The sequence below is a fragment of the Notamacropus eugenii genome, chromosome 1, assembly GCF_028372415.1.
Source record: "Notamacropus eugenii isolate mMacEug1 chromosome 1, mMacEug1.pri_v2, whole genome shotgun sequence".
NCBI classification, from domain to species: domain Eukaryota; kingdom Metazoa; phylum Chordata; class Mammalia; order Diprotodontia; family Macropodidae; genus Notamacropus; species Notamacropus eugenii.
In genome coordinates this window covers 603,518,057-603,533,527 of record NC_092872.1, presented here as the reverse complement: position 1 = coordinate 603,533,527, position 15,471 = coordinate 603,518,057, and the positions used below count along the sequence as shown (strand labels likewise).

The window sequence follows — 15,471 nt, the reverse complement described above, 5'->3', positions numbered from 1 at the left end:
AAAAAATGTATCTTTTATTCTGCATCTTGGACCCATCATCTCTTTCATTAGGTAGGTAAAATGCATCATCATCACTCCTCTGGAATCCTGATTGGTCATTGCAATGATAAGAATTTTTAAGTTTTTCAAAATATTTTTATAAGGTTGTTAATGTACAGATTAGGAGGCAGCAAGGTTGCTCAGTGGATAGAGTGCTGGGCCTAGAGTCAGGAAGACCTGAGTTCAAATCCAGTCTCACGAACTTACTAGCTGTGTGACCCTGGGCAATTCACTTAGCCTCTGTTTGCCTTATCCTACTGGACCAGGAAGTGGCAAACCACTCCAGTATCTTTGCCAAGAAAACCTGATGGACAATATGGTCACGGGGTCATGAAGAGTCAGACACAACTGAATTACCAAACAACCACAATGTACAAATTATTTTCCTGACTCTGTTTAGTTCATTCTGCATCATTTTATATAGGTCTTCTCAGTTTCCTTTGAAACTGTCTATTTCATCATTTCTTATGGTACACTATTCCATTATATTTATATAATTTCATAATTTCTTTAGCTATTCCCCCATAGAAAGACAGTCCTTTAGTTTCCAACTTTTAGCTATTACAAAAAGAACTGCAATAAATATTTTTACATATAAGTCTTTTTTCTCTTTAATTGATCTCTTTAGTGTATAGTCCAAGTAGGAATTTTGCTGAGTAAAATGTATTTATATATACACACATGTATGTATATAGCTTATTAATTTTATATACATGATTAATTATGTATTGTGTATAATAACAATTATACATGGACTAATTTTATGTTTTAATATTCTCATTAATTCACATATATGTATAAAACCTCCCTATCTCTTTGACTTCAGTCCTGTGACACTCATAGCTGCCCCAACCTAAGAAAAATAATCCATGCTCTCATTTTATTGATAATTAGTACAACTTGGAAAGAGTACCAGCCTGAGAATTAAAATGCTTGGGCTTAGCCATTTTCTAACCTTTCTTAACTTCAATTTCCTCACCTGTGAAGCAGGGACAATAATCCCTCTTTGCCTTAGAGAATCCCCTCTATCAATACAGATCTTCATTTGTTTTATAAATTACAATCCTTATGGAGTGACTTGTCCAGTCACACAGCCAGTATATGCCAAATGAAGGACTTGAATACAGGTCTCCCTTACTCGAAGGTCAGCTACCTCTTGATCCACAGTGTGTGATGCTGCCTCTTCTTCATCAACATATTTTTTCCCTTTCACTTTTTTTGCTCTCATTCATTCTTTTACCAGTTCAATATTCCTCTTGGTCTGCAATAAATAATAACATCTTTACATATAACAGGACTGTATTACTTACAGAAAATACTATCTTAAGTGCTCATAGATGTGTGATTGCATAGATTTGGGAGTTCCCTTCATCAGTGCAAATTTCAACCCATCAGTACCTGCCCATCCTGTGCATATTTTCTCAAAAGTTTGATACAGGGGTATTGTGCAAAACAAACAAACAAAAAAAACACCAAGCTCTGTTGAATTCAAGGGTCACATCTGTCAACATAGAAGAATAGTAAAATAATAAAGGCATTAATTAGAAGGGGAAGGAAAATAACCCACTCATTTTTCCATGTATCACAACTATCATTTAAGCTGCCTTCCTTTCCCTATCATCTACCACTGTCAGAGCATTTCCCTCCTATGTATCAGGCAGATTCAGTCAATATGAGTGACTCACATTCGTAGAGATAAGGTATGTGCCCTAAAGGAAAACAGGTCCCTCATTACAGAGGAGAGGAAGGGAAAGATGTGCCAGCTCTATTTACATAGCTCATCAAAGATAAAATTCCAGATAACTTGCTAATGTTAGTCTGAATTTTTGTTTTTCATTTAGGTCAAGGAAGTCAATCCATTGACTAATGTATCAGTCATGATCTTTAATACTTCTGCGTCACCTCATCTGTATCAAGTTCAGCAGCTGCAAGCTTTGGCTAATTATAACATTGGTGTTTCCTGCATGAATGAAGTAGGCTGGTCTCCAGTGAGCTCCTGGATTCCGGCCAGTACAACTGAAGGAGGTAATTAACAGTGGACGTAAAGAAAATAGCCTAGTCAACCATTATGCAGAATCGCATTAATAGCAATTCAATCTGAAAGAAAAACCTTTGTTTTTGTCTTTACTTTTGGAGGTATGGAGATGAGATGGCGGATATTTACCTCCTATATTCACTAGGGCTTTTTTGAATAATAGTATTTTCTGTGTGTAAGTTGTAATGCTTGTACAAAGATTTCATTCTTGATGCACCATGGGTCAGGCATACACTCTTGATTTGATTTTCTGTAAATGGAGATGGATTTATGCTGACTCTATCACATTATCTCACTTCAGCCCCATTATGAACAGTGACACATATTTTTTAAACAGCCAGCTGGGAAGAGGGTTTATAATGTGTGGCCATGGAGCTTTTTTTTTTCTCTTGGTCTAATCCTGTGCTTTCATCAGGGTAGAAAACTCCCCATGTGGAAAGAAACTTTCCCCAGTTATGCAGCTCAGCAACTGCTCTATACCTGAGAGTTGCCTGCTATTTGCATATCTAATGCATTTAGCATTTCTCCAGAATAAGGGAATGCTTTGTCACCGAAAGAGTGTAGCACTTTTTCTCAGTACCTTGTTAATAGGGGCTTTGAGTAAAAAGAGTTTGACATGGTTTCATTAGTACAAGAGAAGTGGTGAGGACAAGAAGAGAACCAGCTAGCAGACAATCAGCTTCATGTCATACAGTCTGTTTTTAAAATTACCAAGGGCATTAAGGTCTGAAGTCCAGACTTATGACTTGCCCTGCGCATATAGGTTTCCCCATGCATGGGCCTCTTGGCTAGGTTTCTACCCCATAGACACTACCTGTACTGGTGGGAGAGCATGACCCAATAATGTTTTGATTTTTACTTCTTTTATCTTCTCAAATGTTTTATGTTTAAGAGGAAACAATATCATCATGACTGATTTTGTGTAAATGAGAAGCCCACTAGTAAGAGCTCAAGAGATAAACTAGTGGGTAGTAGGAATATAGCCCCTCCATCTCTAAGTTAACCCGAAACCTTGGGAGACAGTAAGTGTTTTAGCAGAAGTGATTATGAACTTTTCTGGGAATTTTAGACTTCCTAGTTTGAGGGAAGGTTGGAAAAGAGTTTAGTACAAAGTCAGAATAGAGGTCCAGGGTGCCTACTTTTTAGTACCAACAACTAGTGGCAATCTGAAAAGATATGTCATAAAGGTGGCATCAGATGTTTATTTTAGTTGTGAATCTAGTAGATTTTTTAAAATGATGGTTTAAACTTGTGAAAGCATGAGAAGGTTATATAATTGCTCTTGAGAAAGAACATGTCAGGAGGTTTCTAATCTCATAGTATTTGAGCCTTTTTTCATTGTTGCACTTTTTCTAGAATTTGCTGTCACAGGTTAGGGAGAGTTTAAATAATTTTGGGGTTTGGCATCACCCAGAAATGTCATCTTTTGGTGATGGAGAATTTGTTCACTTTTGAATAGTATCTCCTCCTTTCCCTCAATTTCTGTAGACTATGGAATAAGTTGAGATGGTGGTGAAGACCATCTATTTTTCAATAAACTGTATAAGATAGTGGAATTGGTAGAAGCTGATAGAAATGTGTTACTAGTCGATCATGTTGGAGCTGCACAATTACAGATTAGCCCAAGGAAGGTTTAGGGTCGATGTAAAGAATTTGGTTTTATACAACCCTTCCTAAAAATTATTGTTACATACACTAGGCTCTTTACAAACGTTTGTTGAATTGCCTGAATCATAGAAGAATTTGTAAGAATTTTGTTTTGAAGTTAGTAGGAGCTTATTGGGCAAACCATCCCTGGAATTGTTCTCAAATCCAAGCATGAACTTTTAAAAATATTTATGTTTTGCAAAATACTGTAGGAAAGTGACCACAAACACACAAAATAATAATAACTAAGCACGAAGCCAAATGGGGATGTCAGGAATTTAGTTGCACAATGTAATCAGGAGATTTTGGCCATTGTCTGTGCCTCCTCTCCAAGAAGGGAGTATGTATATTTGAGATTCTTTTCAAGAAATTTTCATAGGTCCTATCCAGATTCCTAATCTAACTATAGGTCATGTTTCGATTATTTCTGGTCTTTGAGATCCACCTCTACCCAGATGGCAAATTGCTATGGGCTCTTGACATGAATGCATAGAGTTGGAAGGTGGACGGATAGAATTGCTTTGGCTAGAACATTGAGTGTTTGAGTATGGAATGGGATATCATCTAAGGTTGAAAAGCTAGACAGGAGCCAAACTGTAAAGGGTCTTAAATGCCAGGATAAAGAGTTTGCATTTTAGCCCAGAAACACTAGGAAGCTATTGAAAGTTTTAGGGTAATGGATTGGCAGTAGGAGTTGGAACTTAAAGGGCCTTTGGAGAATATCTAGTCCAAATCCGGAATTTCATATATGAGGAAACAGAGGTTGCTATTTGTACCAAAATCATATAGCAAGTAGTTTGTTGTTCTTTATCTGGTTGATGGGCAGAGGTCCTGATCTCTTGTTATTTCACTGATGCAGGGAATTCTCAGTTCCTCACCTAGTGACCACTCATCGATAATCTATAATCTCCAAAAGTTCCCAAGGAACCAAAAGGTTAAGTGTCCAGCTTATGGTCACTTAGTATGTGTCGGAGGCAAGGCTTAAACCCAGATCTTCCTGGTTCCTAGGCCAGTCCCTATTCACTGTACCATGCTGCCTTGCACAGAGCAAGTTGTTCTCACTCATTCTCTTGCTCTCTCTTTTCTTAAAGTGCTGTAACCAATTTCCCAGAGTCAGTTTATGAAAAACTTGAGTTTTTCAATGGTATTTTTAAATACTTTTTTAATATAAGAACATAACAATCCTTATTTCCAATATGGAAATGCTTTAGATTAGAATCCCCCTCTATACATCAAAACAATCTTCTTCATGTATAAAACACATTGTAATGATGGATAATTATTTTTTCTTAAGGTTCTGAAGTAATTCTTAATTAGTCCTTTAAAGGTTTTAACCAAAAATTTTACTTAAGCTTAAAGGTTTTGCTGATGTAAGGTGCATACAGGTGTCCAGTGTTTAAGTATATATGAGGGAACAGCTTAGACCAGGAGTGGGGAACCTGTGGCCTCAAGACCACATGTGGCCCTCTAGGTCCTCAAGTATGGCCCTTTGACTGAATCCAAACTCCATAGAACAAATCCCCTTAATTAAAGGATTTGTTCTGTAAGATTTGGACTCAGTCAAAAGGCCTCACCCGAGGATCTAAAGGGCCACATGTGGCTGTAGGTTCCCCATCCCTCGTTAGATATTTAAGAATCCCTGTGACCCAGGCTTGTAGACAACATATGTTAGAAAGAGAATTTTTAATTTTAAAATAAAAAGTCAAACTATTTGTACATCAGGAACACTAAACAGTGTATAGCAAATGTGAGCTAAATGAAAAAGAATATTGTAAGACTGATAACAATAATAATTCAATACTTTGTTGCGTACAATGACATCAATGTGGGTACTCTGTGAAGATTGTCCCCATTTCATGCCTGGATGATACTCTTAGAAATCTGCCATGGGAGATCTGTCCACTGTGATAGGAGCTTCCTCTAGATCTCTTGTGAGATACCTAAGGGCTACTCTTTGGTTTCCATTCACTCTTGCTTTGTGACCAGCCATCTTTTTTTTCCCAGTCATAAAAATCTCTAATGACAACTTTTACATCTCTGATCCAGAATAATTCTTTATTGGTCACATGATGAAACTTGCTTACCCTCACCTTGCACCTTTGATTCAGGGAGAATCTCGATTAATTAGAAGAACAGATCTGAAATAGAAGAGAATAGAGAAGACGGTATGGAATAGTGATACATTGCTGCCCTTGGTGCCCAGAAAACCAAGGTTCTAGTTCTCTTTTATAAGAGGGGTTCTTAACATGGGGGTCTGTGAAGTTATTTTTTTTAAAAAAAAATTTTTGATAACTATATTTCTCTTTATTTAAAGGAAGTTGGGATTAAGTAACTTGCCCAGGGTCACATAGCTAGTAAGTATCTGAGGCTGAATTTGAACTCAGGTCCTTCTGACTTCAGGGTCAGTGCTCTATCCACTGTACCACCTAACTGTATTTCGATATAATTGGTTTCTTTTGTAATCCTATGTTCTTTATATTATACTTTAAAATTTTTTCATATTTTATTTTATTTAGTACTATTTCATACTTTAGATACATTATTTTGAGAAGGGTCCTTAGCTTCACTAGGATGCTAAAGCACTGTATGACACAAAAAAGGCAAAGAACATTACTCTTACACATACTAGCTGTGTGGTCACAGACAAATCATTAACCTCTCAGAACTCTAGGCAAATCTCAAAGACTATAAGTTATAGGTGAGCTCTTGTTCTTTATCTGTGGAAGAAAAGTCTACGCTGGGAGTTCTCCAAAGTAATGAACCATAGGTCCAGAGCCACCCTCAAATAATTACTAGATTAAAACTGTATAATGCTATTATATGGACCAGATTCACTTCTATTTCAAATCAGTTACTTAAAGATGTTTTTTATTAAACTGTGTCTCCACTAAGCAGTTATCTTTGATCACTGACTCACTAGCTAGAAATTTGTTATGCTTTCGAGGTTTCCATGAGACATCCCCAACTCTAGTTTTCTTTTCAACTTAATGTAACATACTTCCTTTTCTTTTCTGTTACCATGAGCTTCTTTCTAGCCCTGAGGTGTGTCCACTATGTTTGAAATTGCATTTTCTTCTTGAGATAATTTCAAACTCCTTTATAATTAGCCTCAGTCACAGTCTCTCTCACTGTCTGTCTTCTTCTCTGTCTCTGTCTCTGTCTCTCTCTCTTTCTCTTTCTCTGTGTGTGTGTGTGTGTGTGTGTGTGTATGTGTGTGTGTGTGTGTGTGTGTGTGTGTTAGGAAAGAGCATAGTGTGACAAGAGTGTTGGACTCTTTAGTCATAAGATTCAGTTTTGAATCTAGGAATTGCTACTTATTACCTATGTGCTTTTGGTCAGGTCTCTTAATTTCCCTGGGTCTCAGTTTTCTTGTTTGTAATATAGGGGAGTATTGAATACATTTAAGAGATATGTTCCCCTAAAACTAATTTAGTCTTGTTTTCCAGCAGTCTTATTTGTTATTCAGTGCTGATGCAGCACTACTTAATATGGACATTTGAATATCACAGTTACCAAAATGCATCAAAAGACTTTAGGCTTCTGACAAGGGATGCAATATTTTATCATTGGCATCTCTGGATGAATGTGTATCGAGGAGCCATTATTAATAGCCCCATAAGAAATCCATTCACAAATGTTTATTCTTTGTCCAGGTTCATTTTTTTTCTGGTGCAGAGATTTACAATCATCTTAAGTTGGAACAGTTTCAGAAAAGCACCTGGGTAGATTTCCTTATTTCCCCACTTGGATAGGATGGATCCATGATCTCACAAGTATGGATACTTCTACCAGTACAGATCACAACCTATCCATGACTTTTCATAGTGTATAGAGGCAAGTAAGTGACAGTGGATAAAGTACTCAAAAGACCTGAGATCAAATCCTGCCTTGATCATTAACTAGCTGTTTGACCCTGGGCAAGCCACTTAACCTCTCTCAACCTCAGTTTTCTTATTTATAAAAGGGAGATAATAATAGCATCTTACTCTCAGGGTTGTTGTGAAGAAAAAATGATTTAACATGTAAAGTGCTTTGCAAATCTTAAAGCATTATATAACTGTTACTTATTATTATTCTTTTCCATTCATGTCTTTCTACAAATTCCCCATGAAGGATCAACCAATATGCTGAAGGCTTTCTTTGGGTTTTTTAAAATAATAGTTTGGGAATATCACCGCAAGATTCCTATTCCATTAGGCCTACAACTTAATTAAGTCAAGGCATCTCAGAGTTGGAAAATATCTTAGAGATCGTCTAGTCCAACCTGTACCTAAAAAAAGCTTTTCCACAGCCTGCCATTTGAGCCATCCATCCATCTGTACTACCCCTAATCCTCATTACATAAATGTTGACTTTCCTGTCCTAGTCAAACATGTTCTTGAGGGTTTCTTTTCTGCTGTTTCTCACACTGTGGTCATCATTGGTAACATGCCACAGTTTGTTTATGTCTGCTGTACACATTTCTTTTCTCCTCTTCAATAACTCTCAGTGTGAAGTACCTTTTAATTAGAAATAAAGTGAAATTAAAAACTTTGTGTGGGCTAATTTAGTGAAGGTTAATTAAAAAGAAATAGTTGTTTTTAATTTTTTTTTGTTGAGTCCATGTATCTTGATAACTGAGATACTGATTTCTTCCTTGGTCTCCCTTACTCCAAAATCTCTCCTCCCACTCCAGTCCATACTCCTCACAACTGCCAAGGTCATACTGAAGCACAAATCTGACTATTACTTCCTGACTCAGGAGGCTCCATTATCCTTAGGGTCAAATGTAAACTCCTGTTTGGCATTTAAAGCATTCCAACATCTGGCTCCAATTTATTTTTCTGGGTTTATTAAATGCTGTTGTCTTTCACGGCCTCTGCAGCCCAGTCAAACTAACCTCCTTGTTGATCACGATTCAATCTTCTATCACTTTACCTTTGTAAAGACTCTCTCCCATACCTGCAATGTAATCTCTTCTTATTTTCACCTCTCAGAATCCTTAGCCCTCTTCAAGGCTTAGGTGGAGTACTTTCCCTAAACTACTGGTATTTCCTCACTCCTCTCCTCCAAAAATACTACCTTAATATTTATTTTGTAACTATACACACACATACACACAAACATACATATATATATATGTGTGTCTTTGTGTACATAGCATCTACCTACATGAGCATGTAACAAGTTTTAAGTGACAGTGATGTACTCTTATACACTACATACCCAACCCAGGTGTGCTGTGCAGTGTATTATTATACAAGTTGACAACCACATCAGTCCCTTCTTTCTTCATTTTGCTTGCTTCTTGACTTGTTAATAACCTTATTAATTTTCTACCCAAGTTCTAAGATAATCAAAGGATATGTTCTAATATTTTCTCATAAATTAGTAGACATGCAAAATCTCTCTCTAATTAATGGTGAACCCCCACCACAATTTATAAAATAAACTAGAGAAACCATAACTTCTCTCTCCATTCCTCCCTCCCTCTGTCCCTCTCTTTTTTTTCCCATCTCTCTGTTTCTCTCTCCCTCTTCCTTTCCTTTTCCTTCTTCCTTTTCCTCTCTCTCCCTATGCCCCCCTCCTTCTCTTCCTTTTCTTATAGGCTAAGTCAGCCTTGTTGGCTGTACAATTTGTTAACGGTATAAGAAGCAATACAGAAAAATAGTTAAATATTTCAACATTATATCGTGATGAGAAAGAGTACATCCAGAGGTACCTCTAATCACTAACTAAAAATGTTTATTTCTCTTCAAAACTGGAAACATAGTAGCACCATTCAGCTTACTCAGGAGAACAGTCAACGTCTTTGAAAGATTTTGTTCAGGATACTGTCTTCATGGAATGAGTTAAACTCAAGTTTTCTCACAAAATATGTCTTAAAACTTTTTCTGGTGGACAATAAACTTACTCAGTTTTTTAGGAAAGAAGCTTTGTTAGTCCTTTTGGTCATCAAATAAATCTCCAGACATGGTGGTTAAACTGTCTTCTATTTCCTCATAAAATTACAGTAATAATTTGTATAGTCTACACCGTCTACACAGACTGTAGTTGACATGTAAATGTGTTCCCCTTAACAGGATGTAAGCTCAGAGGCTGTCACTTTTTTTCCTGGGGTGCAGTGGAAGGCACGTTGGCTCTGGAGTCAGAGAACTCCCATGCAGGTTTTGTCTCTGATGTTTACTTTTTGACATTGACCTCTGTGGACCTCTGTTTCCTCATGTGTTATATGAGGGAATTATACTATTTGTCCTTCAAGATCTCTTAATCTATGATTCTGTGACTGAGGATTTAACATGATGATTGGTACATAGTAGGTGCTTAATAAATGCTTATTGATAGGTAGTCAGTTACCAAATTTCTTTTTAATGTTTCAGTTTTTGTTTGTTTGTTTGTTTCTTTTACAGCTCCATCAGCATCACCTCTGAATGTTACAGTATTTCTGAATAGATCCAGTAATAATTTAGAAGTAAGATGGGAAAAACCTCCACTTAAGCGCCAGGATGGTGAACTGATGGGTTATATGATATCGTACGTGTGGCAGGATGTGGAGTCATCTGTAAGTCTATACTGAAAAATATAAACTCCTTTTTGCCCTTTTTGACTTGCTCTTTTAGCCTTTTCATGATGGTCATAGTTAAGCAGTTTCTCGACCATTTTCTGTCTGTGAATAGACTTGGTTTGTTCTCCTCAATTCAGTTCAGCAAAGCATACATGCCTTCTCTGTAAAGGAGAGTGGCATAAAAAAAAGATGGAAAAATAGGTGTGTCATATTTTATAGACCTATAAATGCTAGGCTGAGGATTCTGTAGCTTATCCTATGGGCAATAAGAAGCCACTGAAACTTTTTATTACATTGATTAGATTAGGGTTTAACATGATCCAATCTGTGTTTTAGGAACATCAGTTTGGCATCTGTGTGTAGTACAGATAAGAGATAGGAAGATTCTGGAAGTGGGGAAACTGATTGGGAGTCTATTGCAGTCATTCAGATAGGAGGCATATAAAGAATGAATAAATTTGTAGTTGCCTTCTAAGAGTATGTGGACAATCACTGTCTCCTACATTTGGAGGGTGCTTTTAACTTTTATGGGCTATAATTTTTTAACATTTTATTTCACTTGAACATATATAAATTACTTTGCAAACTTTAAGGTATATTAATTTTACAGACCTACATATATGGTTACATTCTCAAGATTAGAAAACAACATCATGGAAGGTAATTAACTTGTTTCAACTCTACTACAAAACTTCCCTTGGCAAGAATGTTAGACATGAAATACTGAGTAGAATGGGCCTTTGGGCCTCAGTTTCTTTATATGTAAGATGAGGATAATATTACCTTTATTACTTGTCTTTCAACAAGTTGTAAGGCTCAAAAGAGATGTTTATAAAGTGCTTTAAATTTTTAAAGGGCTACGTAAACAAATGTAGTTCGGCGGCTAGGTGATGCAATGGTTAGAGTACTAGACTTGGAGTTAGGAAGAGCCGAGTTCACATCCTGCCTCTGATATATCCTAGCTTTGTGATCCTTGGTAAGTCATTGAAAAATGGGGATAATAGCAGTACCCGCATCCCACGGTTGTTGTGAGAATGAAATGAGATAACATTTGTAAAACACTTAGCAAACTCTAAGGTGCTATATAGATGTTAGTTATTAATATAATTATAAAATTAGTTTCCTTACCTGTGAAATGAGAATAATATTAACCTACCAGCACTATGAAGTTGCTGTGAGGATCAAATGGCTAAGGTACTATTGTGAGATTATGGGAAAGAGAAAATAAGTTGTTTGACAATATCTGGAGCTATTATCTCAATTATATGTTTTGGGTTCTGAGTCCCTTTGACCTCCTGGTTTGGCGGTGATATGAACTACTATAATCTTTAACAGGACCTTAGGTCTTTCTGAAAGTAGGCAGTATGTCATAAGGCTTCAAATTTATGGAATAATGCCATGAACTGAAGGCTTGGACACTGACACCAAAACAACAAGCCCTCTCCATCGATAGATGGCAAATTGTTTCTTTCATAAGTATCTATTTCATTAGCATAATTGTGCATATCCCATTTATTTGTGCTATCTCCAAAATATTTATTTTTTAATGTGGAGAAAAAAGCATTTGAAGATATTGGCTATATTAAATGATTCATGTTTTTTTCCTTAAAACACAAGATTACATTTTCATTTCCTCTTTTCAGCCCTATATGGTTCAGACACAACGAAACTGGGAAAATTTTCTGTTGCCTTGTGACTTTTTTGCACTTTGAGCCATTGTGTAATGTCTGAAATTCATGACTTATTTCCCAAGTCCTTTCTTATAAATTGACTTGAGAGTTACTTTACATTCTGGGATGCACAAATGCTTTGCCTCCCTGCTTCTGGTAACTTGACAGGCTGTTCATGTTGCCTATGAAACTTTTTCACAGACTATAGGTAGAAAATATATCAGAAGGTTTGAGAGAGAGGGTAGCTGTCAAAACTGAAGCACTATAAACATCTTTATAGATCTTCTTTAAAGATTGTTTTTTCTTTATATTCCTTAAATTTCTCCCAGTATTTCCCCCATATTCCTCCTCAGAGAAGCATCCATTTAAAAAAGAATTTTTTTTAAAGAAAAAGAGGAAGAAGAGAAAAAATCATTCTATCAAAAAAAATCTGAAAGTATATGCAATGTTCCACACCTGTGTGCCTTCCGTGTCTGCAAAGGAATTAGAGCAGGTGTTTTCTCATATCTTTTCTTTGGGGCCATGTTTGTTCTTTGTAATTTTTTTAGGCACCTTAGTGGTACAATGGAGATGGCACTAGACCTAGAATCAGGAAAACCTGAGTTCAAATCCAGTCTTGGATACTTATTAGCTGTAAGACCCTTCACAAATTACTTAACCTCTGTTTGTCTCAGTTTCCTCATCTGCAAAATGGGGATAATAATTACAACTATCTCCCAAGGTTGTTGTAAGGTAAAATCGGATAATATTACAAAGTGCTATTAAAGCAGTATATAATACCAGCTATTATGATGATGATTATAATTTTGAACAATTTAATTTCATAGTTTGGAGGATTTTGTTCTTTCCGTTTATATTGATGAAGTTGTGTGTATTGTTCCCTTGGCTCTGTTCACTTCATCCTGCACCAGCTTATGTAATTCTTTGTATGCTTCTCTCTGTTCATTATATTTGTCATTTCTTAACAGCACAAAAATAATATTCTATCACCTTTACATACTACAGTTTATTTAGCCATTCCCCAAGCACTGGGGATCTACTTTGTTTCCAGTTCTTTGCTACTACAAAAAGTACTATAATAAGCATATTGATTTATATGGAGTTTATAAACTTAGCAGTGTAATCTCTTGCTCAAAGCATATAAACATTTGAGTAGCTTTGTTGGCAGAATTCCAAGTTGCTTACTCTGCTAGCAATGTACTATTACGCCTATCTTCCCACAATCTCTCCAACGTAGACTATTCCCAGCTTTTGTTATCTTTGCCAATTTTCAGGGCATGTGGTGAAACCTCAACGTTGCTTTGATTTGCATTTCTCTTAACATTAGTTATTTGAGCATTCTTTCATGTGGTTGTTAATAATTTACAATTCTTTTGAGAGTTGTTTGTTCCTATCATGTGATGACTGTTGATCTGTTGGTTTAAAAAAAATTTTTTTTCAATTCATGGAACAAAATAAGCATTTCCATAACACAGAACAACTGAAAAAGGTTGCACATGAAACTGCACATCTACCATGTGCAAATATACAACAAATATATTATATAAATTTCTTTTTTCCCCCTTTTCTCCTTTCCCCCACCCCTGCCCTATTGACTTTTAGGTTTATATACATCTTTTAGTAATCTGCATATCTTGAGTATCAAACCTTTACCTAAGAAATTTAATATGAAGATTTTCCTCCCATTTAATTATTTCCCTTTTTAGCCTATATCCCTTCATTTTGTTCGTACAGTTACCTTTCAATTTAGTATCATAAAATTACATATTTTATCTTTTGAAATTGCTTCTGTGCCTTTGTTAGTTAAGAATATGTCTCCTATTGCTGCAAAAGCCTTTTTTCCCTAATAGTGCTGGTTATTTATTAAAAGATAAAAGGACACAGAGAGCAACATTAGGAGGTAACTTATGTGAAAACAAAAAGCATTTATTTAAAAAACAAAACAAATAATAACATGGTGGAGATCATATATTTCTTGCTCAGGACAAGGTGTTTCCATTAAGAGCTAACTATATGTTATTGTACGCCATTACCTCCAGAAATATATATTAAAAAGAAAAAAAAAATTTAAACTCTACCCTAACTCACTCTGTTAAATGTACTATGAGTTGTGTTTTTCTCAGAACTTGAATCACTTTACGGAATTAATTTAAGATATTTATCAGTTTTGATAATCAGGGATCAAATACCTACTCTAGTCTAGGTAATAACTTGTATTCTACAATATTGTCACTGGCTGCCACTGCTGTTGACACCTATGTCGAATAGTCTCGTTCCCCTCACCTCCCGCAGTTTCTGATTTGGTGTGGACTGGTAAACCAAAGAACTAAACTCACTAGGCATGTATGTAAATAGGGGTCAAAGTGAGAGGGCAAGAGAAAAATGCATGGCATTCCTACAGCGATTTTTAGTGAGCTATTTCAAAGACCTTCTTTCTAACTCCCTCCCTAGTTCCAGTTTAAGGACTTCAACTTCTATAATAAGTGAACTGTTACCTTGCCATGATGAAATATGGTACCTTTATTTTGCAGAGTGTGGTAAATACCACTAGGATCAAAAGATTCTTTTATTGAAAATGAATGAGCTCTCCATGAAGTTGACATTAAAAGGAAAATATTTTAATTGACACCTGGAAATATGGCTGTGGCAGTATGTGTTTTATTGTAAATCAAGTACTTGAGAATCCTGAATATTACCATAGTACACATTCTTGGCTTTTAGATTAGGACAATTAGATTAGAACAATCCTATGTTCTAATAAGGCAGAATGCAAGTTTCTAAAGTTACCTTTTGACAAAATTCTGTAATAATCTATTTTTCTAAAATGATAGAATTTGGAGATACTAGAGACCATAAAGACAATCTAATGTAACCCCTTTATTTTATAGGTTCTAATTGTCAGGTATAAAAGAAGTTTATTTTGCCTATTTTCTAGGTATACCAGGTAACAGTCCTAACAGTTATCTATCCATTCTTTGTCTCAGTTGCCAGGGAACATCTGGCTCAATATATATCACAAAACATTTTTTTTCCTGAGGAAAGTGGGTTCTATATTATTCTGAGGATTGTCTGATTATTAATGTTCTGATCATGAATAGAAGTATTTGCTTAATTATCCCCTTCCTGATGCTTTCCCATGATGATGAATCCAGATTTTGAATATAGTATCAATTATGTGTTTACTCATTACCACATAAAGCCAAAAGATTTTAGTCATTAATTCTCTGCTATTGGGATAGAGGATGAGCATAAAAGCTGATATCCAGAGGGGAATTAAATTTTATTTAATTAATTAATTTTATTTCTTAAAATAATTTTTATTAATGACTTTTGCTTTTAAAATCACATTGAAATCAGAAATTACCACACTCTCCTTGGAATTGAACCTTTCCTTATGACAAAAAACCCCAGTTTATCAAAAAACCCAATATGACGATTGCTTCTGACAATGTATACAACATTCTGCCCGAGAAATTCCCCCCCCCTCTGCCACAGGAGGGAGATATCCTTAATTATTTGTTCACTAGAACCCTTAC

General features: G+C 35.8%; 1 protein-coding gene across 2 annotated transcripts in view; it reads left to right on the top strand.

The window, feature by feature from the left end:
* Positions 1-15,471, top strand: part of MERTK (MER proto-oncogene, tyrosine kinase) — a 132,389-nt gene that overhangs the window by 79,470 nt on the left and 37,448 nt on the right. For both annotated transcript variants that reach the window (XM_072634677.1, XM_072634676.1), the window contains exons 7-8: positions 1,881-2,064; positions 10,111-10,262. In XM_072634677.1, coding sequence (XP_072490778.1) covers positions 1,881-2,064; positions 10,111-10,262 — 336 coding nt within the window. The remainder of the gene's footprint in view (positions 1-1,880; positions 2,065-10,110; positions 10,263-15,471) is intronic.